The sequence below is a fragment of the Amphibalanus amphitrite genome, unplaced genomic scaffold (assembly GCF_019059575.1).
Source record: "Amphibalanus amphitrite isolate SeventyFive unplaced genomic scaffold, NRLGWU_Aamphi_draft 000489F_arrow, whole genome shotgun sequence".
Lineage (NCBI taxonomy): Eukaryota > Metazoa > Arthropoda > Thecostraca > Balanomorpha > Balanidae > Amphibalanus > Amphibalanus amphitrite.
Genome location: NW_024881983.1, coordinates 254,924 through 278,668, shown reverse-complemented (window position 1 = coordinate 278,668; position 23,745 = coordinate 254,924). Strand labels below are relative to the sequence as shown.

General features: G+C 48.2%; 2 protein-coding genes across 15 annotated transcripts in view; both read right to left on the bottom strand.

Annotated features, from left to right (window-relative positions):
• The window catches only part of LOC122392515 (Y+L amino acid transporter 2-like), a 62,508-nt gene extending 61,367 nt beyond the window's left edge, over window positions 1-1,141 (bottom strand). Inside the window, exon 1 of one of the 2 annotated variants that reach the window (XR_006258530.1) lies at window positions 886-1,141. Coding sequence is in view for 1 of the 2 variants with exons in the window: in XM_043387455.1 (XP_043243390.1) it covers window positions 886-908 (23 nt within the window). In the remaining variant the exon portion in view is untranslated. The remainder of the gene's footprint in view (window positions 1-885) is intronic. The other variant, XM_043387455.1, reaches the window with a different exon arrangement.
• A 462-nt stretch (window positions 1,142-1,603) lies between these two features.
• Window positions 1,604-22,582, bottom strand: LOC122392514. Of its 13 annotated transcripts, none has more exons than XM_043387450.1 (7): window positions 22,560-22,582; window positions 4,891-5,114; window positions 4,488-4,649; window positions 3,810-4,165; window positions 3,209-3,521; window positions 2,700-2,867; window positions 1,604-2,425 (listed from the first exon to the last, which is right to left on the bottom strand). In XM_043387450.1, the coding sequence occupies exons 2-7, from the start codon at window positions 5,086-5,088 to the stop codon at window positions 2,306-2,308; spliced, it is 1,317 nt and encodes a 438-aa protein (XP_043243385.1). In that variant the 5' UTR covers window positions 5,089-5,114; window positions 22,560-22,582; the 3' UTR covers window positions 1,604-2,305. The 13 variants fall into 13 exon arrangements, with proteins under 13 accessions (XP_043243385.1, XP_043243383.1, XP_043243378.1 ...); XM_043387448.1 differs by lacking the exon at window positions 22,560-22,582 and adding an exon at window positions 22,474-22,514; XM_043387443.1 differs by lacking the exon at window positions 22,560-22,582 and adding an exon at window positions 21,047-21,262.
• Window positions 22,583-23,745: the final 1,163 nt, after the last annotated feature.

Below are 23,745 nucleotides of genomic sequence, written 5' to 3'. Positions count from 1 at the left end.
AGGCGGAGTATGTACAGGGCGTGCACTCACTGTAATACGGATGGGCGAGATAGGAACGGTCACCGACTGTGCAGTTTACAGGGCTGCTCGGTCAGTCGATATGGATCGATGGGCCCTAGTGCGGTTCCTGCTGGCTGTTCACCCACATGGTTTCGCCTACCCCGGTCGAGCCCCACGTGGTAATGATTCGGCGAAGGCAGTCGCATACCCCAAGTTTGTCCAAGTGTGGAGATATTTGTGCTCGCCGAGACGAAACATGTCGCGTTGCATCTGAACCGATTCGGTTATGGACCGCGGAAAGCTTCGAACATGGGTCATCTCATGGATAGCTTGTTCGTAGTACGGTGGTGATGCAAGAAATGTCGCACGGACTTCGGTAGACGGATAAGCCAGACAGACCTGGAAATAACCAGTGAGCCTTTGGCACGTGACACTTTCAGCGGTGGTCAGCTGTTGGATGGAAGAGAGGGCCTCAGCGCGTGACATGCTCCTGTTATGACACTGGCACGGCCATCGGTGGGGGGAGAGGCGAGGGATGAAGTTAAGTCCGTAGAACATGAGGCATGAGTCGATATCGTTCATATCTACTGGCTTGTAAGGCGTGATGCTGAAAGCAGTGCAGTGCAGTGCATTTACGTTACACGGTCCTCCAGTGCGGATGGGAGAAGATGGGCGTCTGTAAGGCATAGGTTGCGATAAGAGGGGATTGTGAAAGCTACTCGATAAGAAAAAAACTTATCATTTACAGCCGGAATGCACAGCGCCGCACCGAATCTGGAGGCACATCGCAGACGGTTAGCACTTATCTACCGTGTGTGAGAATCTACGTACTTACATACATAATCAATGCACGCAAGCTTACAGCTCTACTAGGCGCGGACTCACTTTGCAAGGTCTTCTTTTTCCATCTCACCCACTCGGCGAAGCTCTCGCAAAGGGCTCACAAAGCCAGAGCTGACAGCCTCCCGATGCCACACGTTAGAGTTGCACACACGCCCAGCCCGTTCGGCCGTCCCGGCACAAACCAGCACTCGCGGCCGTTTGCGCCTCGTCTGGACCCTCCACCACCAGAGGACTGACCCGGGACAGCCTCGGGCGAGGTCAGGTCACCGACTGGGACCGTCCACCGTCTGTGCCCCACTGCTGGCGGTCTCCGAGCCCGACAACGAGGCGAAATACCGCCAGTGTCTGGGCACGGGCCAAAGGTGTGGCAAGTGACGAATATTCTATACGTGCCCACTAGCGGAGCTCAGAACATATTCATTGAACGTGCCTCTGAACTGCAGAACACGTCCTGTGTACTCGATGTTTGTGTTGGGTGTTTTAAATGACTTAGCTATGAATCAGCTGTTGTTGCTTTTATTCCTGCCTAGAGCATTCGTATCTTCTGATTAACCCTCTATCTCAGATAAACACTCCACTTTAATCTGCAAGAGAAATGACTGCCCATTACAAGCGCACTTCCGCCCGACGCTCAATACGAAATCCCGAATCCGTCTGTAATGCAAATTACTCGCTCAGGTATTTGCAAGACCTGCGACTTCGGGCATGTAACCAATCCTTTCCGATTTTCAAAAGATACGTTTAATGAACACGAAGCATATACATAACGACTCTGTATTGCAGAATCACACAAATTCTGTACTCCGTAACACTCAGTTCACACGAGTAAAAAAGTGACGGAAACAGGCGCCAGCATCAGCTGCACTTGCCATAATAACACGTTGAAACAAACCAGACTTGCTGCGGTCACCAGCACCGCAAACCCACAACTGAAACGCAGATCCTTGTCCATCCCGCGGTACCAACGCATATCCGCACTTCTAGTCGCACATTCCGATAATGCACTTGCGCCACCTCGCCTTTGGCGAAACGCTGAGCGTGGTGAAGATCTGAGTAAACCTGACACAAAACCCACGGTGAGACGCCTCTTCCGGACTAGATTAATGATCGTAACGGTTTGAGCAAACGTGCCCACATCCAGTCTAAGAATGAAATGTAGGTGCAAACGCAACAAAAATGCATTGATAATGCATACCTGGCTTCCGTCAACTCGTTCGAAGGCAGCATGAACCGCGATGAACGAGTACGGAGATCAAAAAGGTAACAAATTCAAAACCATCCTGATTATGAACACTAAACGTACCAACAAGAAAACGTGAACTCTAGAAACCACATCCCTGATAACAAATCATATCACAACTCACCACAGCCGCTTGGTCCCGTGAAACGATTCTTCTGCCGCTACATCAACGCGTGGTGCTGCCTGCCACCACGGCATCTTGACTCTGAGAGGTGACCTCATCTACATCCGCTCCAGGGGCTCGTAGCCCAGTAGCTCGAAGTAGGTGTCGAAGACGATCTGCGCCGCCTTCAGCAGGTGGATGCGCACGTGCAGCGTGTCCATCAGGTGCTCCAGAGGCGGCTGGGGGAGAGAAAATCGATATGTGAACGAAGCTCGGATCCCAGGTAGCATAGGACACTAGTGACATTCGTGGCATTTGTGCGAATGCCAACGTTTTGATAATTCAAAAATGAGTTAGAGCATATTTATGCCAACAAATTTGACACAATACAACTAATTTGTGTAACGATCAGTTAGCTTCTAGCAAGATTCTCAATGACAACGCTAAAACACGACATTCGGACATCACATACCGACGGCGCCGAGTTCTCTCTCGTCTGCCTCCGCCGCTCACCGTAAGAACGTGGGTACGACTGTAGTAGCGACTGAAGGTGTGACTGAGAGCCTCCAGACCAGAGCAGAGGCGATGCAGGGCCGGTCGGCCGGCCAGCGACGCCTCGGCACACGCCTGGACGAGGCCGGGGAACGGCAGTAGGTGGCGCCACACCAGCTCCCACTCGTCCTGGGGAAGGAGAAGGGAGGTTAGTGTGGGGGGGGGGGGGAGGTGGCAGATAACGGCGTCACCGCTGTCATACATCCTAGTAGAGGGAAGGGGGCTTCAGGAGAGAACAACAGGAGGCAAGCAGTGCAGTGAGTCACCAAATGCTAGGCATTAACTTTAGATAAGACAGCAAAAGACCAAGGTAAGTAGTAAGTACAAACTAGCAGCGAAGTCTGTCAAGAGTTGAGTCTCGGGTTTCGAGCATCTCAGCGGGCTCTCACGGTCACACAGTAAAGAGACAATGCTTCCATCTCACCCCGTCTACTGAGGAGGACCAGTAGGGCCGTCTCCCAGCGCCTCACCTCCGTGCTGAGAGCGCTGAACTTGTGTCCGAGCTGCGCCACCGGGGGCAGCGGCGGGTACTCGCCGGCCGCCACGCGCTCCTCAAAGCCTGCCAGCAGCGCGCGCAGCCGAGCGCCGTTATAGAGCGCGAACAGGGCTCCGTCGGCTGGTCGCTCGCCACAGACCGGACCGGTGGCCACCCGGCACGGAGAGCCCACGGACACCTGGAGCAGCTGGTGGGCCACAGAGGCGGCGGCTAGCCGGGCGGCGCGCTCCGGCGAGCAGCCCCGCTCCCGGCTCCGGCCGGCCGACAGCAGCGCCGCGCAACGCCGTCTGGCGGGTGAGGGAGAAACAGTGGTTAGGAGAGGCGCCACGCACACGGACATTTCAATAGCCACACCACACTGCTCCATAAAGAAAATCAACTCTTGTGTAATTTTGGCTTCAACTTAGAGGTCATTCATGATACCAAAAATCCATACAGTCAGCACAATCAACACTAACACCAACGTTGGATATCGGTAGGAAACCTCCCAGGACGTAATTGGTCAGGTCACCATTTGTCCCCACAAGGGTCCCCACTGCCTGGCAGAGCGCCGCCGGCTCTGTTCCCCGTCTCACCTGCGCAGCTCGGCGGCAGTCAGCTCTAGCTCCTTCCTGCCCGTCTCCGCGCTGACCACCGGCTCCACCACCAGCCGCGCCGCTCTCCTCTTCTCCTCCCCTCTCTCCGTCTGTACGCCACTCCCGTCACCATCACCCCTCTCTCCGGACAACGGCAGCCGCGGGTGGGCCGTCACACAAACTAGAGGAGCACCGTCGGAGGCCGGCGGACAGTCGCCGTCCGAGTGGGTGACGTCATATCCCGCCCAGCGCAGCAGTCGGTCGGTGACGTCACGCGCGATCAGCTGTCGCTCGGCTGTGAGGGTGACGTCCGGGCCGCCCGGGGGCAGATTCAGGTCCAGATGCAACGTGACCGGCTGTGGGGAGAGGGGGAGAGGGAGAAAGAGAAGGGGTAGAGTTATAGTGAATGTGACGAATGTGATATCTAGGTTCTGACAAGGCAGAGTGACATATTGTAGTGAATGTCTCATATAAGTATCTAACACCAAAACTAATAGATCTTATCACTTTCCAGCAACACATGATATCTTAAAATGATAACTTATCAAACTGCTGCCATCATAACACTCAGTGACAACAAATATGAAACAAGCATACACATGAGGGAGAATGAAAGCGGTGAACAAATTCATGAATACAGATATCATCAAAATTGAAGGAAAATGTGTAAGCACAGACCTGTCTTCTTCTTTTATCTGATGGAAGCATGGCAACAGTCTGAATTGCTCCAATGGACACACCAAGCCTTGCCATGGTCAGCATGATCCTTTTGGACTCCCTCTCAGCCGATTCTATTTGGTATCTCCAGTCTCTGGATACCTTGGGTAGAAGCTCACATAGCTGAAATAAATAATGAGAAAAAGTGAATGCCCATTGTTTTAGTTGACATGAAAATATCCAAATAAACAGATAACTAAGAGATTATAAAAACAATCAATGGTACTGAACATACCACTACATCAAGAACATTCTTCACATCAACATACATCATTCATACATCAAAAAGCTGAAAGTTGCATCTGTTAAAATAAGTCCAAAACAACCCAGTGGAACACCAACTCTTAAGCAGTTCTTATCCTACCTGGTCCAGATCATCTTCAGATATCTGTGGAGACCCAACAAATGGCACAAACATCAGACTCAGGTCCCATTTCCCAGGTAGGTGCCGTTTCTGAGCCACATCCACCACAGTCTGTGCTTGGAGACCCTCTGATGTGATGAAACCATCCACAAACTCTTTCAGCTCACTCTTCCAGTGGTCCCAAGATAGTATCTCCATTCTGAGTAGGTAGATGCTAATTTTGTCTGTAAGAAGTAGATGAACAGTGAACACAGCATCAAACCATGACACCAGACACGCAGCTGATAAAAATTAACAAGCTGTACAATATGTATCTTTTTTCTAAATAAAATTACTAAATACAATTATACTGCAAAGATATGTGGATAACTGGTTCAGTTGTTTCTATGGGCTAGACCCACAGACTTCTCTATATATAGAGAAGTCTGTGGCTAGACTCATAGAGGTTAGACAGCTCATTTGTTTCAGTGGGAAGGTTATAATTATCAGAGGAAATCAAATCACAAGTCATGCTCCTTTTTGTACTGCTCTCCACAGTACAAAAAGCTACCATTGCCCAAGATGAAGAGTCTTGAAAAATCCTGGCACTGGCAGATGTGATGATGTCTTCGGGGTATCGCCTTAGCATCGGCACCCCTTGAGAGCCCCTGGGTTTTGGGTTTGTCCAGGCATGGTCTGGGGTACTGTGAGTGGATACATACAGGAAGGAGTGTGCCAGCTGTCGTCCTTGCTTTTTCGACCATTATCTTCTGTCTGGCTCGCCATAGTTGGTACAGCCACTCCTTCCTTCTTACCATCTCCCCAGATCAAATATGGTGCACTTGGGGCATTTATTTCCTCCGCATTGTGAAAAGTTATAGCAATTCAATATATGATGTTTTCCTCGCATCTCGACAACTCAACAATTCTAATAAATCTTAAAAAACTTAAAAAACAGCAGCATACAATGTAGTGTTACTGATATCCAAGAAGTGCTGGAAAATAAGACGGTACCCCAAGCCCAAACCAAAACCAAAACTTTCAACCTTTCTGTCAGAGAGTGAGGCATCAGCAACCATTTCAACTTAGATTGTCATGAATATGGTCCCTAGGAATAGATTGCTGACCACATTCTGGGCCCTGGGCCCAATCTTACCCATGCCGTAGATAGGATTTGGCAGCACTGGCCGGAGTTTACACACTAAAGGCGGCCGCACACTAGGCCATTCGGCGGGCGACATTCCGCAAAAACGCAATTCCGTGGCGACATCAGGCCCATGTCGTCCCCTATCTCTCTGCGTGTCCACTAACACGAATGACGTCACGCATGTGGGCGGAGCTATGGGCGGAGCCTAACGCACGCGGCAGTCCAAGCCGCCATATTTGAATTTATATTTTAATAGAATCTTGCCGATATTTTGGGTGAAGTCAATTTATATGGATAGCTTGGTGACAGTTAAGCTATACGAATAATAATTTATTATGGATGTGCGTATATTCAGCTTGGAATTGCAATTAAAGTTCCGCACCGCATAGATTCGAACTCGGGACCTTTGGAATACTGCGCGGGCACGCTAACCACTACACTACCGCGACCGCGCGGCGGCCGGCGGCAGGGAGGCTGCGGAGACATGGGGGGACATTTTACGCTTTTGTGAAAAAAGCAAAAGATTTAGCGAAAAACACGTAATAGATAACTTGCAGAAAATTGTCTGCTCTTTCAGATAAGATACTTAGGTTTGATATATCTTGTGCAGACTTCATTCTACAGTGCTTCGAAAATCGCTCATTTACATGGGGATTGAACGGGGCTTCGAGACTTGACTCCAAATGACGTCACGAGCTGACGTCACGAAAAGGTAGAATCGCCGGACGACCCTACCTGGTATATAGGGCCTTGGGCGACATTACGCTTTCGTGGACGCCGAATCAGCTGCCGAAACGACAAAATTATCAGCCGACCGCTGCCAGCTAGCTGTCCGCGGGTAGAGTGCGCATGCGCGCGAACAGCCGCGGAGTTGCGGAAAAAGCTGGACCGGTTCGGCCCCCTCCCAACAGATATGGCAGCCCGAGCTAGTCTTGGGATACAAAGCATACTAGGTCCATAGACTGCAATGATAAATTGGTGATTTTTAGGACGGTTTACTGGAAAATTCTTGACAGAAACTGGGAAAGTCGAGATCCTATCTTGTTGGAAATTTCATGTTCTTTTGTCGCTTTTGGAAGCGTATTTACAAATTGCAACCGAGCTCCGCCGTGGGGTAAGGTGGGCAGGGGTTTTCGCACTACGGCTGCGGTTGAACTACCGTCTGTGGTAGAAACTTCAGGGCGATGGCGCGTTTCATACGAAATGTGGCGCAATGTTTGTTTGCTTCTGAACTTGTACTGTTATTGCTGTGAATTCTTGAGGTGGGAGTGTTTCAATAACAATTTGTGGATTATTTGAGTTTCTTTATATAAACATAGAATAGTATTATGAAACATTGTGTGGAAACTGCAAATACTGATATGATCAATTACTTAGCTTGGGAATTGATACACATTTTGTTGAGATTTGTCTGACAAATTGAAATGGTACGTAACAAACCTCAAGCATATCATGATCTGAAGCTGTTGCAACAAATCAAAATTGCTTTGTTGGAAAGACTGGAGCATGGTTCAAGATGATGTGTAAAAATTCAAGATTTGTGGGAAAGCTTGTGACTGTAGAACGGAAACAGATCTATATGATGGCTCAATCAAACATGGAAATGGACGACAAAAGTAGAGTTTCAACATTCAGCATGTGAGAATAACTTCAGAAATTCAAAATTCTTGTAGTATTGCATTCTTCTTATGTACAGTTATAGGTTTTGTTAGGGTATTTGAAATTCATTGTGTCAGTTGAGATATATAGGGCCTGTTCCAGCGCCTCCAGAAACCTCCAGAAAGCTCCAGAAAGCTCTAGAATCCTCCAGAGAGCGTTCCAGCGCCTCCAGAAAGCTCCAGAAAGCTCTCGCCAAAGCTCCAGAAACCTCCAGTAGCCTCCAGAGAGTTGAGAGGTCCAAATTTCTCTGGAGGCTCTGGTCTACAATTATGGCGCACATGTGACAATCATGAATGTAAACAAAGGACTTTTGACTGATTATTTTACAACTTGAATGCAAATAAAATTACATTGCTATAATTTTGTTAATCTTTCTTAATAAAATTGAAAACAAATTTTGCGTTTCAAGAGAGAGCAATCGTCATTCTTTTGGTATATGTGATGCCAATCTCCAGAATTCTCCAGATTGCGTTCCAGCGCCTCCAGTAAAACCTCTGGTAGAGCCTCCAGTCAAGAATTTCTACTGGAGGCGCTGGAACAGGCCCATAGATGGATTGCGGACAAATTTTAGAATCATTGCATGGAAGCTAGGTATAAGGTACTTGTTCGGTAGAAAGGTATTGATGATTGCCATGAGAAGGTTTTTTATGATTTAATATATGGTCGTTGTTGTGCCTACAAAAATGCAAGCTTACTAGCAACTAGTTTCTGAATCAAATCGAAAGTATTTGCCATGAATGTAAATATGTACCTGCAAAGTATGTCAATAAATTTGTGTGATGTTGACCAGAGAGCTTTATCATCTGGGCATTTATGTCGCTTCTTCCATTAGGTGTTAAGCATAGTAATTACGGATGAACTTTGTGCTAATACCTATCTTCAATGCACAATGTATGTAGCATGTCTACAACCCTCACTGGTCCTAGCTATAGACATTTGGCACCAGCAAGACCAAGAGCATGAACTTCACAGTTGCTCAACCTTTTGTCATGTACCACCAGTCACTTTTTTACTTAGGTGCACATAGCAGTGCACACAACAATGTGCAGAGGGCCTACACAAAAACAACATGATTAGTGTGCACTATGCACAGGATTGTACCCTGATTATTTGAATATTTTGATAACTCAACAGTCAACAGTCAGGAGTAATTATTGAATATCACATTTATTATACATCACTTGTCAAACAAGAGCATGATGACACACATTTTGACAAGCAATCATGGTAGTATTTCAATAAGTTGGACAGTCATCTCCCTGGGCGTCATTTTTCCAGGAAGGTACACTCGGGGGCAGATTGATGTTCCACCACTCCCTACCCATCGGGCTCCCATGGCTCAGCACTGGCTGCTGCCAGTGGCAGCATGTGGCAGCACTGGCACTGGCAGGCAGTGCTGAGCAGTGCTGAGGGCAGGCAACACTGGCAGCAGCCAGTGCTGAGCCATGGGAGCCCGATAGGTAGGGAGTGTTGGAACATCAACCTGCCCTCGAGTGTACCTCTGCACTCTGCAGGTGTTGTGGTAGGCTAGGTTGAACTGGGTCAAGTTAGGCGAAGTAAGGTGGTCAGGACCCGGTCGGACCGTAAGGCCTGGTCAGGTTGATTTTAATCTTTCATTCTAATTTGACATAACCTATTGGCTATAACCTATGTTTTTGCTCCAGCCTGAATTTCATTAGGTAATGAGTTAATTTTGCTTTGTTTTTATCTGTCTTGTTTTGTGTTTTTGTCCCTTATATTTTGCCCCATAGGCAAGGGTGGAGCTTTTCCAGGGAAGGTGGTGGAGCATGATTGGAGGCGCTCAACCAGACGGCATAGGAGGGCACGGTTTCTGAACGCGCACTGATGCCTGATTCAAGCCACGCTGTCTTCATGCGTGGCGGCGCGCTACTTAAAAGTCCCTAAAAGAACGGGAAGTGATGCCGATAGAACCTTCAATCATTCTGGGCTAACGCTTATGACTTGGAAAAAGTCGCGATCCCAATTCAATCGAAAACCTGTGGGCTCTTGTTCAGCAGGCTGCAGGAGGTGTATGAAGCGCCACCCGCCATAAGCACTGCTCAACCGCAGGCACAGGTTTAGACGGCGTTGGTCCGCATCAAAGCCAGTGTGCTGGAGAATCCATTGGCTGAAATGCTCCAGAACATTCGCCACTGTGTGGGTTCCTCATTTCCTCTCTGACTGTCCTTTGAAACCACTCCAAAGATATGCAGAAACCAACGAGGTGAGTAAATTGTGTTTTTATGAAAGGTGGCTACAAGCTCAGTTAAAAGAAAAAGTACCAGATTGTTTTGCTTTTACAGCGGGAAGAAAGGTGTCTGGATAATTTCGTTACACCTGCTGTGATGTTCAAATGGTTGCTAAATTCGAAATCAGCTCCAAAAACTAGCCTAGAAACATGTAAAACTCGAAAAAGTGAACCGAGGTCATCAAAGGTCATTGAGCTGACCTGACCTTCAGGTGACCTTGACACCCACCCTAATGCATGGGACCAGCATCATATCACATGTTTCAACGCTTGAAACCACGTGAAAACTGCAACCGCGCGGCTAATGCGAGCCGACATACGCCGAATCGCGATTCGGGCCAAACATGGTCTCGAGAAATAGGTTACAGGTCAAAGGTCATTTGGGTCAGGGTCATGAAATTTTCAGGGTAGGTGTAAAATTGATAAAATCGGGGGTATTGAAAGTTTCGTCGCGATCGGACGGTTTTTACGCGAGTTACTCACGAAAAACCGATAAAGCGCACCCAAAAAGGCAGAAATAGGCACATGCGATATCCTATACTGCGAAAAAAGGTGCATCATTTTCGAACGTCGCCGACAAATTGTAATTACCCTAAGCTCAGGCAGATGTATAGTAGAAAATCCCCCAAGTGAAATACACTACGGCGGAAATAAAATACCCTACGGCGGAGCTCGGTTGCAATTTGTAAATACGCCTTTTGGAAGTGTTTTTTGATTTGGGACTGCTAAATCGTGTTCCCAAGAGACAGAAGGTAACCATGTTTTACATTGAGTCAATGGCAGAATTCTGATCTACTACGCTCAATTTATTTGTCATCTTGTACGAAATAACTAACTGTATTGCACTTTTGAAAAGTTCATAAGTAGCTCAATGTTTTGTCTGTGGACTACTTTTCGATTGCATGCGAGGAAATGATGTTCCCAAGCCTTTGAAAATAGGCATATGCCTCAGCAGCGGGTTCGAATCCCAGCGCGATCAATGTTTTTGTGTATGTAATGGGTGGGAGAAACGCAGGCAAACGAAATATTTGAGAAATGGGAGGCAAACGAAATAAGGGCTACGAAGCAGGGCTGCGGAGTCGATGGATTTTCGGCGACTCCGACTCCGACTCCGACTCCGGCTTTCAAAAACCAGCTCCGACTCCGACTCCGACTCCGGGCAGAATTGTCGACTCCGACCGACTCCAACTCCCGACTCCGACTCCGCAGACCTAGCAGGGCTGCGGAGTCGACAGATTTTCGGTGACTCCGACTCCGATTCCGGCTCGGGTTTCTAAAATCGACTCCGACTCCGACTCCGACTCCGGTCACAACTGTCGACTCCGACCGACTCCGACTCCGACTCCGACTCCGACTCTGCAGCCCTGCTACGAAGTCTATGGATTTTCAGTGACTCCGACTCCGACTCCGGCTTTCAAAAACCAGCTCCGACTCTAATTCCAACTCCGGACAGAACTGTCGACTCCGACCAGGGGTGGAGATCTGTCAAAATGTCAGGGGGGGGGGGGCCAGGCCGGGCAGATGGAGGCGGGCTGGATGCAGTACCATTGACTTACATAGCAGTAAGTCGTTTTCAGGGGGGTCCTGACCCCCCCCCCCCGAGATCTCCACCTCTGACTCCGACCGACTTTACAGCCCTGCCCGGTCTGTGGAGTCGCTAGATTTTTGGTGACTAGCGACTCCGACTCCAGCTCCAGTTTCCAAAATCGACTCCGACTCCGGCCATAGCTGTCGACTCCTACCGACTCCGACTCCGCAGCCCTAAAAGTTATATATCCTGCTTTCGAATGGTTCATCTCTAGAACGGGTTCAATTAATATTTTGTGCGCCCGCCTACGACATCCTGTAAAACGCGAATTCACAACGGGTGGAGCTGACGATCACCCCCACTAGAGGATTAACTTCTATGGAACCTAGAAACGCCAAATGTTCGGCATTGGTGACAACCCTTATGTTGTTACCTCCGTGTTAGATTGACGACTATCCCTATCAATTTTCTCTTTTATTATAACTACAACATTTAATGTACTACAGGTCACCAATCAATGTTTCGCTTAGGTAGCTTTTTGGCGCCCGGCATACACCTTAACATGGTCACAAAGGTATGTAGCTTTAAAACATTATGCATTGACTTCACAAAATAACAATGGATTCTCAAACTGTGCCGGAATCGTAGCTCAAACTACTAGTTAGGTCCCTCAAACGATATGGGTTTTCAATTTGCATGGACACCTCCGATAAGTATCAGCACGTTTTTATGCCCGTGAAAACATTTTGCCTCCTCTTGATCCTGAATCAGTGTCATAAACGGCATACACACGCTCAAAACGTCCCCCATCTTCAGACCTGAACCGTCAACCACGATATCGGCACCTCTCCGGTTAGATGCCATAGGATACTCAAGAAACGCGATATGTCGCTCATAAACCATAATCCAAAATCACGGGGTCGGGAACTCTGTGATATTTTCCTCATTTGCACATTCGCACAATCATTAACGGCCGAGGACACCCATTCATTTACACTTAGGTACATTTATCATCACGAAGGATCGAGGACACCCACATATATAGGTGCATCTATAAGTGGGCGATGATGTCGAATCAATGAGTGCATTTAGCAAAGAAGAAGACAAATGACATCGCTAAGACAAATGCTACAGCAGGAGCAACACGCATTGGCACTCATTAGAGCTAACGGACACGTCCGAGATCATTGGCAGTAGCAAATACAGCCTTTAGCAACACATGCTTCAGGAAACCTTTACCACAAGAATAAGATGTGAAATTCCACACCAGAAACGTTAACAGCCCGACGTGACATCAAGTAGCGCCATGAACCAAACAATACGTTCTATTAAACAGACGATCACAGTCATCGCACTCACACAATGACGCTCACCATCTCCCGCAAGTCCACGCCCTTAGGACGGCACATACTGGCGACGCTTCCTTCCCTCCCGTTGCGCGTCCGAGCTCACTCGGGCTCGGTGCTTAGTGTTCAGCCTCTGCAGCTCTATGAAAGTCCGCACGCGCGCGAAGACCCGGCGGACTTGAGGCGACGTCGCGTACCGGAACTTGGACTCCAGAACCGCCTCGAAGTCGCGAACCACTCCGGGCCTTCGGCTGAGACCGTCCGGCTCCATACAGTGGTGCACAGAGAAGGCGGCGTCCATCTGGTCAAAGACGTCCATGAAGTCAGCCGTGGGCACGGTCAGCCCGCCCAAGCTTTTCAGCCGCGTCCACAGGGCTCCCATCGGCTCGTCCTGTTCAGCGCCGGAGGACGCCGCTGCCGCTCCGTCTTCGGCCGACCGCTTCCGCGACACGTAGCCTGCGACGTATACCTTAGCGCTATCTCTGGCCGACACGCCCGTCTCCAGATCTCTGGCGCCGGTGACTGCTCCGGAGGCGGGCGGTGCGGCGGCTGGCGCGGGAACCGACCTGAGCAGCTCCTCCATTTCGGCCAGTTCCGCTTCGAGGTTGTCATCGGCTTCCGGCTGGTGTTGGCTCGGAGCGAACTCCCGCAGGTCGGCGGCCATCTCGTCATCCAGGGCAGACTGACTCAGCTCCTGCTCTAGTGGCGCCAGCTGCGCCAGCCAGTCGGGGTCCCGGTCGTCCGCCTCCTCTCCGCTGCTAGGCACCGCCGGGGCAGGCGCAGTCGGACCGGCGCCGCTCAGCGGTCGTACTCCGCGCTGGATGGCGAACAGCAGCGTGAGGAGGCGCAGCCTGGAGCGTACTTCGGTCGGCGTCGGGTTGAGGTTCGACCCGCCGCCGCTGCGCACCATTCCGAAGAATCCCTCGAGTCTGTCCTGACTCAGCCGGCGCGTTAGAAGATAGGTCTGCTCTCCGAACTTGGCCTTCAGGTCCTGGAGCAGGCCACGGACTGAGGACACGGAGAGGATGATCCCCTTCTGGAAGGGGAGGAGGGCATCCTTCCGCGGACACACTCGCAGTTCCCGGGCCTCCTTCTCCAGCGCAGTCAAGGCGGACTCCTGCTCAGTGGTGCCGCTGTAGCCTCGCCGCAGGGGCTTGACGTCCTTGGGGTGGATGGCGTTCAGGACATCCATGCCCGAGTCCAGGACGCGCAGTGCACGCACCTCCTCCCGCCGTCCGAGGTGACGCTCGATGGCCAGAGCGACGGTGGCGCTCAGCAGCTCCATGGCCGGGCGCACCTTCTGTCGGGCCATGTTCTTCACCTGCAAAAAAAAAAGTTTATGCCAATCATTCCTTCATCATTATTTTAGGTGAAAATGAAACGACGAAATTGAACTATTGCGTAAAACGGCTTTTATTAGATGTTTTAGACATTCTGACTTCACATATCTACTCATCCACCAGAAATAATTCAATTAAATTAGCCCGCGCCGTGTTGGTGGCCTGACTTTTCCGTGTCATGCTCGGGGGGTCACGCCCCCCCCCCCATCTAACTGGGCTCCTGGGCCACGTAGCGACACGCAGTAAGCGGCAATCGAAGGAGCGTCAAAAATATTGGCCAAAATGCTCGGTCATTTTTAAGGTCAGGTCACTAGAGGTCATCAAAGGTCAAATTGTCTAATTCAACAATTTTCGAAACACTAGACGGCTAACTCGGGAACCAACAGAGCTATAGCGCCGCGGAAAAGCGCATTCGAAAGCTCGTTCAACGTTCTTTCGCCGCCATGTCCTCAGATTTGACCTCAGGTCAACGGTTTAGCCTAAAGAGGGCAAAAACTCTAAATATAGACGTTTTCACGAACAAAGTTTTTCGGTAAAACTTTTGACTCCAGAGAGTCAGACATTTCTTTTGCCAGCATCGTGTTCCCCTCGTCGAGACGGGTCGAATGAACAGTTGACCTTGAAAGGTCATTTTGAAAAGTTGACCTCAGGTTAACGGCATGACCTGACCGGAAAAGTTCACGTTGCATATCAGTCGATCCGTATCGTCGAGCTGAACACATCTGACGTTTTTGACCGCTCTAGCACGTCTTTATCAAAAGTTATTGTCGAAAAACTGCTGGTGACCTTTCATGACCTGAGATGACCTCAGGAGCATTCAGAGGGGTCATAGGTATTAGGTGCAAGTTCCCGATTCAGTGTGTCACGTTTACCTCTGAACTGATGCAGAGTTTGTTGATGTCTACATGGTAACTCAAGCGTGCTAGTAGCGGCCGTGAAACACCGCCCTGGCGTTGAGAGCCGGGTTCGAGTCACTACGGGCGCTCACATTTGTTTCTAATTGGTAATATGACCTGTGGTCAGTGGCAGTGGTCGCGTTACAGGCCAGATAAAGTCGGTGAGCGGGGTGGGCCGCGTTCAGCTCCAATATTCGACTGTAAATTGTGCCGTTGACACGAAATTTTCCGATCGGGTGGTCATGATCTGCGCACAAGCACTGCTTATCGAGGCTTATGATCTCAGAAATCTATTCATTCAAAAACGTCTGACTAACTTTATGAAAAAGCATCTTGGCCATGCCGACTGAATATTTGATCTCAGGTCACACATTGTAGTGTAGATTTTCTCACCTGAACATGGGTTGCCAGATGCACCTTGTGGGCGACGCGGTACTCGGCCGATGCGCCGTTGATGGCCACCATCTCCTCCATCAGGGCCTTGTCGAGGAGACCTCCTTGGCTGGTGCGGATGCCGTGGTCCAGGAGGTTGTTACGCACCCTCTTCATGATGTGTGGAGGGTCTGCCAGGACCCACACCCTCCTGAAAACATGAAAACCATGCATCATTAGTGAACTGCAAGGCAACAAGGTTTAAAGCATACACGACAAATAGCAGGCGCGTCATGCGTGTATCGCATAATCCAGTCGATACTTACTTTAACTTCTATATAAACGCAGTGCAATCGGTGTACATTAAAGAAACAAACTTTCCTTCACTAGCTCTGCAAAACAATCATGCATAATAAAGTCTTGCAGAGATAATTGCTCATAAAAACAGAAGTGACACATATACATATATGTGGGGGGGGGGGGGGGGGGATAGGTGCATACAAGATAACTAAGATCTGACACTTATTGTAACAAAAACTGTCATTAAAATGAATCCACTTAACAACATTGACACCAAAATGGCTGATTCCAAAGCGTTGACAACAGTCTCAAACAGTGTGACAGTGCAAGGCACAAAACCACTAGTCAGAAGGCAAAGCCCTTTGAACATAGCAATGATCGCAGCACGTATAGCAGCCAGGAGGCAGAACCAAAGAACCTAAGCTCACCCCCCCCCCCCCCCCCAATCTGCAAACTTAGTATTTAGTAAGCATCTTGCATGTAACAGCTTAGATCCATGAAAATACATATGCTCACCTGTTGGAGTCTCCAGGGTTCAGGAACCAGGAGCGTCCATCATGTGAGACACCCAGAGCCTTCCAGACTCCGAGGTTTGAGCCACCCATGTCGCTCACAGTGGCCACGACTTCAGCACCTGCAGCCTCGATGCCCTGGATGAGGCTGAGGAGCGTGGCGACAGTGACTGCAGAGTCAAACTGGAACAGCACTGGCACCTGCCACTTGGAGAAGATGCCCGCTACCAGGAACTGTTGCAGGCGCCGGTGCGGTCCCAGGACCTGATCCAGTTGCTGATCATAGCAGGCCACTTTCCGAATGTCCATTTCATCATACATCACGACGCACTGGCGTTCCTGTCGTGTCAGGTTTTGCACCATCTTGGCCAACAGCTCCAGCTGTGTGGCAGAGCTGTCCGGCTGCAGGACAAAGGTGGCCAGGTAGCGCTGCAGGGTTGACAGTGCTGGCAGCGGGTAGCCATTGCCGCGGAGCCACTCATACTGTCGGCGGGACAGGTTGACGCGGTGCCGCAGTGCCTCATGTAACGAGTCCTCTGTCCATGGACAAGGTCTCGTCCCAGTGATGAGATGTTCCCCCTGTGAAAAAATGACTGAATGTGATCTCCTGTAATTGACATTTTTATAAGCTTACAAAGATGGTTTGGTTGTCTAAGTGCCTAGGCTAGGTGCATGCTAAGCAGATAAAGGATTATAATTGGACGGTAAAAAACAACAATAACAATGACAATGTCATTAACCCGCGCCGGGCCGGTGCTCCACGACTTCCGCGTCGGGCCGGGGGGGGGTGTCTGAACACCCCCCCCCCCGTCTAACTCAGCTCCTGGGCCATGTAGCGACACGCGGTAAGCGGCATTCGATAGAGCGTAAAAAATATGACGGAAACACTAAGGTCATTTTTTGGGTCAGGTCAAAGGTGAGGTCGCCAGAGGTCATCAAAGGTCAAATGTAGGCAATTTCAACAATTTGCCAACGGCTAACTCGGGAACCAATGGAGCTACAGTGCCGCGGAAAAGCGCATTCGATAGCCCTTTTACAGACCCTTCTGAGTATTGTTCTCAGTTTTGACCTCAGGTCAAACAGTTTAGCCTACAGAGGGCAAAAACTGTAAAAATAGACGAAAACTGTTTTCGGCAATAACTTTTGACTCAAGAGTGCCACGACATGGTAGCATCGTGTTTCTCTCGTTGAGACGCGTCGAATGAGCCATTTGTTGACCTTGAAAGGTCATTTTGAAATTTGACCTCAGGTCAAGGTCATGACCTGACCGAAAAGGGTCATGTTGCATATCAGTCGATCCATATCGTCGAGCTGAATACATCTGACATGTTTTCATCGCTCTAGCGCGTCTTTATCAAAAGTTATAGCAAAAAAAAAACTGCTGGTGACCGTTCATGACCTGAGATGACCTCAGGGTCACACAGAGGGGTCACAGGTGCTTTTTTCGATTCAGTGTGTCATGTTTACCCATGAACCGATGTTTGAGGGTTTTGAACACCATTCGTCCAAAATAGGCGCATTTCAATTTTCTCCCATTGACTTATAATGGAGAGGTCACAAAATTGACCTGACCTTAGGTCACTGATATCAAAATTCCGAGATATACATTTTGTACATACTGTTACTCTTATCAATCGCTGAAAGTTTCAAGGCGATCGTTCGGTCGGTGTAGCTATGACGAGGATTGCAACTTTTTCTGAGGTGAGGTCACTAGACATGACCTGACCTATTTACAAAAAAAAAACCGCAGGGGGGGGGTGTTCAAACACCCCTCCCCCTGACCCGGCACAGGTTAAGGTTCATAGTTAATAGTTAATACTAAATGGTGTGTATTATTTCTAGCTCTCGTGCATGTCTGTGCAGAACAAACAGGAACCATGTATCTTGACTACCTAGGTACTAAGTTGCACAAAGTCCAAGGATTTAGACAATAGACACACCACTTAGCATTCTACTAAGCACTTATTTTCTCTGTTTCCAAAACTTAACAATCATGACAAACATTTTCTACATGCTACCTATAGGTAAGACTTCAGTTTTTTTTTTTTTTTTTATTTCAATTTTAGTCCGAACCTTTTGCTAGGAAGGATTCACAAGGACAGAGCCACCGCTAAGCGAAGCTTGTTGCGGTGACCCTGCCCTCTACCCTCCGATCGCGCAATTCCAGTTCTATGGCAGAATTTAGAGTCCAAAGTTTAACGTGCGCACATAGCCGCGCACGGCCGGTCCCCTCGCTGACTTCGTCTGGTTACGGCCTGCCACCAACCGCAACCATACCTGTCAGGTGGCCCATAAATGTCAAGCGCCCGTCGCGCTTCGAACCCGGACTGTTGTAACCGGGAACGCGTGCTCTCACCACGCGGAGTCCAACGCTCCACCAACTGAGCTACGGGACCAGTTATCTATTACTGCTATTTTACTCCACCTGTATACAGGCCACACTTGCCAGTGGGAGGTTATGATTGACATTGAGCAACAAGAGACAAGGTTTAGCAGTTATTTCTGTTACAGACATGACTCAAAACAAGGATATACAAGAGAAAAGCAAATAGACATGTTCCAAATGAGTAAAAATGAACTTCAAGCCAGCTCACCTGCTGTTCCGTGAACAGTCCAGTTTTGATGGCCGAACGAGAGGCCTCCTTGGCCAGGGTCAGGTCATGAAGCTTGTCTTGGATGGCAAGAAGCTGCTGCTGAAGTTCCTTCTTCTCATTTTGCAAGATGGTCTTCTCTGCCTCCAGGGCATCCTTCTCTGCCTGCAGCTTTGTGCAGCCATGACACTCGATGACTCTGAAACCAAACATTGCCAATGTAAATTACCTTCTATTGACTATCCTAGTCTCACGGATAAATGCATGAAATCAACAGCAGCCAATATGGATATATGCCGAACATTTTTCATTATTGCTAGTTGCTACTAACTATAATGATATTAGGTAACTTCCCTGATTTCAGACATAACTTTATCCCATATGGCCTCAAGTTCAAGTTCATGCAATACTATGGTCATCATTGGCATTGTGTCCTCTTTCTAGTTTCTGGTCCTCGCATTTTATTCTCTGGGTGGGTTAACACGGTCCAGCATTAAGCCTTTTGAGTTTTGGGACCCACACAAAGTTGAACCTTTTACCACCAGGACCAGAAAGAGTTAACCATTCCAACACTGACTCCAGAGCACAAAACATAGCTTGGCACTTTCATATTAAACCACTACACTACACTACACTACCACTACACTACGAGTTTAAAATACAACAAAGAAAAAGGCATAGGATTAAAAGAATAGGTAGGTACCTAGGTAGGTACCAAGTCAGGTTCCAATAGGATTTATAAGTACAATTTCTTGAGTAAAATGAGGACTTCAAATCATTACCTGGACTTAGTCAAGTCCCTGGTGCGTGCAGGAGGCTGGATCGAGGAACATGCCGGAATCATGATTGATGGAATGGCGCCTGGAAGAAGGTTTCTCTTGCGAGACTTGGACAGACATTCCGAGAAGTCGGATGGAGCGAAATGGGCTGAACATACACGAGGATCGGCATGATCTGCGAGCTCTGAATCAGCCCTCTTGATGGCGTGCCACCACTGGAGGGCCAGCTTGTGGTCCTTTGGGAAGGAGAAATACCTCGTGCCCTCGGGATTTAACTTGCGTGCAGCCGTACCATTGTGACAGGCTGGAACGGCACAGCCTGGCATCTCCGCAATGGAAATTGAAATACCGAAAACTTGAGATAAAACACTTACTGGAACGAAGCTGAAAATCTGATGAAAATATTTAATAACTAGCCAAATCACTCAAGTACCAGCCAAATACACGAACAGCAGCAGTGCTGCCAGATGGAGAAGGCTGTAATCCTTCATATCAGTTACAAAAATCCTCCAGATTCCTCCAAATCCTATTGGTAGATATAGAAAGGCGGTCTTGGACGCTGCGGGGGGCTATACCCCCAAAAAAGTTTCACCAAATTCTAAAAACTCATCGGATTTCGAATCTTTTCGCACTGCTGTGCAGTTTAAAAGATACTTTTTCTCATAAAAGTTGTTGAGTTTTCGTTTTATCTTAAAAAAAACGAAAATTTTCGTCTATTTCGGGCGCTGCAGGGGGGCCGGGGGCATTTGCCCAAAATGTCCCCCTTAGATCCGCCAGTAGTTTGGTACCCTCCGTAGATTCATATAGCTACAGACTGAGTGAGACATTCTGCAGTCTCACGGTGATAAAGGACGTGATATATCCTAACGGGTAGGGTGACGCTGGGCAGGAAAATGCGTTTTTAGTCTTGAATGTGTTATATTTTTCCTTGAAATTGAATATAATAATCGGGCGACAAATCCTCCAGATTTTCCTCCAGAATCAAAAATCCTCCAAAAGCGAAATTTGTCCGCAAATAGAGTTAAAAATCCTCCAGATTTGCGGAAATCCTCCAAATCTGGCAGCACTGAACAGCAGGCGAAATTTGACCGAAAATGTCCGTTGCTAGGCAAACAATTCGAAATTGACTCAGATGCGCAACTTCTGAATCCTGCCAGCTTGTCACCATATCGAATATACTACTGGAATTTGATACCAGAATCTTCGCTTCCAACTAGGGCCAAAGTTTTTATTTAAAATTATCGTATTATTCCAATCAAAAGAAAAAAGCGAGATATACGTTCTCTAAATTTAAAAAAATTGTAATGTAGATATTAATCCTTAATTACAATAATTTGTATAACTGGAGATCATGCATACTAAACTTGGACATACCCCCTAATTCAATATACCCTGGACCGGTTCAGCTTTTTCCGCGGCGACGCCGCGGACACCCGAAATTGTGGAACTTGAAACTCACCAACTATTGATGGAGCAGCCGAGAAATAGACTTCACTTGATAAAAAATCGTAGCGGCACTTCTTTCCCCATATTAAATGGTTTTTATACACTTCATTGGTTATTCCAATAATGGGTTACTATGTGCCTCTCCACAATTGTCTTTAGGTTTCTTGCATTTGTCGACAAACACCGTTGTTTACATTAATCACGAGCTTTATTTTTTTGCAACTTCCTCCAAAAATTATGTCAAATTAATAGATATTCAAAACTTTATTGTACAGAAATATAGCATAATCGCATTAAATAAGCAAATATTGTATTTGCTTAAATGTATTTAGTTTGCATTCGTTTATATTTATCATAAAATGTTTCACATAAAGTTCCTGAAAATACTAAGTAGAAAATCGCACCGCCGAATGGTCCTGTAAACTGCTGAAAACAAGCGGAAAGCCGCTGTAGGAATGTCGCCCGCGACATTCCGCTTTTGCGGAATCTCGCCCGCCGAATGGCCCAGTGTGCGGCCGCCTTAACCCGGTTTACATAGGGTTTGTTGCAAGCTTATCTCCGTCCGTGATGTTGCAAAAGATGCCAATGGTGCTTAAAGGAAAAGTGCCACCTTCGTGAAATATGAAGATATCGTTGCTTTTCATTTTGACATTATTATTTTTCATGTTCTTTTTAAATCTGGTGCCAGAAGTGCATAATTCGCAAAAAAGTATGTCAAACTATTTAACATATTGGTACTTTGTTTGTACTCTCTACCGCACCTTCTGTATGATGTCATAGCGATGACATCACACTCAAGCCAATCAGCCTTCAGAAGACAGACTCGTCGGCTTGTGTCAGATTAGCTGATTGGTTTAAGCTGAGCTGATTGGAGCTGATTGGTTAAAAACCAAAGCCTCGCCGCGGGTGGCTGTATTACAGGATAAGAACGCATTCCTGGGATAAGGACGCATTCCTGGCATATTTTCTTTTAAAATTGCCGATACCTACGAATGGAGGCCGAAATCGGCCGTAAGGTGGGACACTCTCGGGGTTTTCGGACACGGGCTACAAGATGGCCATCTCAGTTTCAAATCCCATGTTAAAGGTGACCCTTTTCCTTTAACAATTTACAAAATGATCCCCTCTAAATATTTGAAGACCACTGCATCGAAATTATCGCCAAATTAACAAGCTAGAGCCTCGTCAAAAATGCTATGTAAACCGGGTTACTGTTATCAAAGCTGAGCAAATGAATAAGTGAATTTGGAACTTGGAAGATGGAGAGTTCTGAATGTTACCAAATGACGTGAATGTGCATTCAAATTTCACTGCATTTCAATTTGGTAAGATTGGACCCAGTGCCCAATCTCAATCTTACCAATGCTGTAAATTAAATGAAATTGAAATTGAAATGGGATCGGTAATCTAGGCCATAGGCCCTTGGGGCAAGGAACTTGCACCAATGTCAGGTCGGATTGACCCACTCTCAGATTTGAATCAAAATGTCAGTTTCGACAGAATTGAACTCTAATTGCCTTAAAAACCTTGCAGACGCACACCAGTCACAAATTTCGATTCAACTTTTGAGCAACTTTTGAAATTTGAGCGCTCCCGCCTCCCACTCTCGATGCCGGTGGTAGCGCATTTGAAAAAAACTGCGCCATAACCGCCGGCATCAAGAATATCGTAGTTATTCATTTTCCCCCTAGATGTCACGGCCAGAAACGCCTGAATGTATGCTGTGCCGGAGTACCCAGAGCAAAAACGGAAACAACTTGAGCGCAGCTCATGACCGTCTCGTCAGTCGTAAGAGCTACATTGCCTGACCGATTGCCTTGAAGCTTTCAGTGTCTTCTTGATGAGGGTGACACAAAATGTACAAAACTTTTATCTTAGATTTTTGATATCGGTAGCAGAGGCCCACAGGTCAAGTCAGGTCAATTTTACCTCTCCATTAGGTAAAAATCAAAAGTCAATGGAGGAGTAGGTAACCCGCACCCCGTTGGGCTATTGGTGGACCCTACCAACTGTTGGAGCGAGGGGACGTTTCAATCCCCCTCAGATCTCGGAAAGTTACCGACCGACTTTAATACAAACGGCGTTCGATAGCGCCACCAGGGAACTATCTTGTGACCAAGTTTCGTTGACCTAGGCGCAACCGATGACGTCACAGGCCAGGTCAAAAGGTCGCATTTTTTCACTTATCACCGACCCTCTAAGGAACTATGCGTTCAGTGGCGGAACCAGGGGGGGGGGGGCATGGGGCCAACCCCCTTGGGCCTCCCGGGGGCACCATCACGGCGGATTTTTTTTTCATTCATCACGGAGGTCACCGAGACGGAAGCTTCAACCCAGTGAGGTCTCCTAAGGAGACACCATCCAGTAGAAGATCTATCGGAATAGGGTACCGTTTTCGGGGTCTCCCGGAGGCCCATTTCTGTCCATCGCCTCGGGTGGGGCTATTTCCATCCCGAGGTCCGCGGGGGCACACCATCTTGTGTTCTCCGGGAGCACTATCCCGATTTCTCCCTCCGTGGGCACCATCCCAACTAGGTCGGAGGGGCACCATCTCAAGGGTCGGGGGCACCATCGCGAGGTTTGAGGGCAGAGGGGGAACCATCCTGAAGTCTGTCTCCGTTCCAAGTTTCCAGGGGCACCATTCCGAAATCCGAGGTCTGAAGGAGCATTCTCCCCGGGTCTGAGGGGGCACCATCCCGAAAAGTAAGTGGC

Excerpts from the sequence above, each read along its gene's own strand:
- LOC122392514 (XM_043387453.1), bottom strand. The coding sequence starts at position 5,938 with ATGCCTCACTCTCTGACAGAAAGGTTGAAAGTTTTGGTTTTGGTTTGG. Across the intron at positions 4,650-4,890 it reads CTGAAGATGATCTGGACCAG|CTATGTGAGCTTCTACCCAA; the intron begins GTAGGATAAGAA and ends TATTTATTTCAG. Across the intron at positions 3,522-3,809 it reads ACTGCCGCCGAGCTGCGCAG|ACGGCGTTGCGCGGCGCTGC; the intron begins GTGAGACGGGGA and ends CTCACCCGCCAG.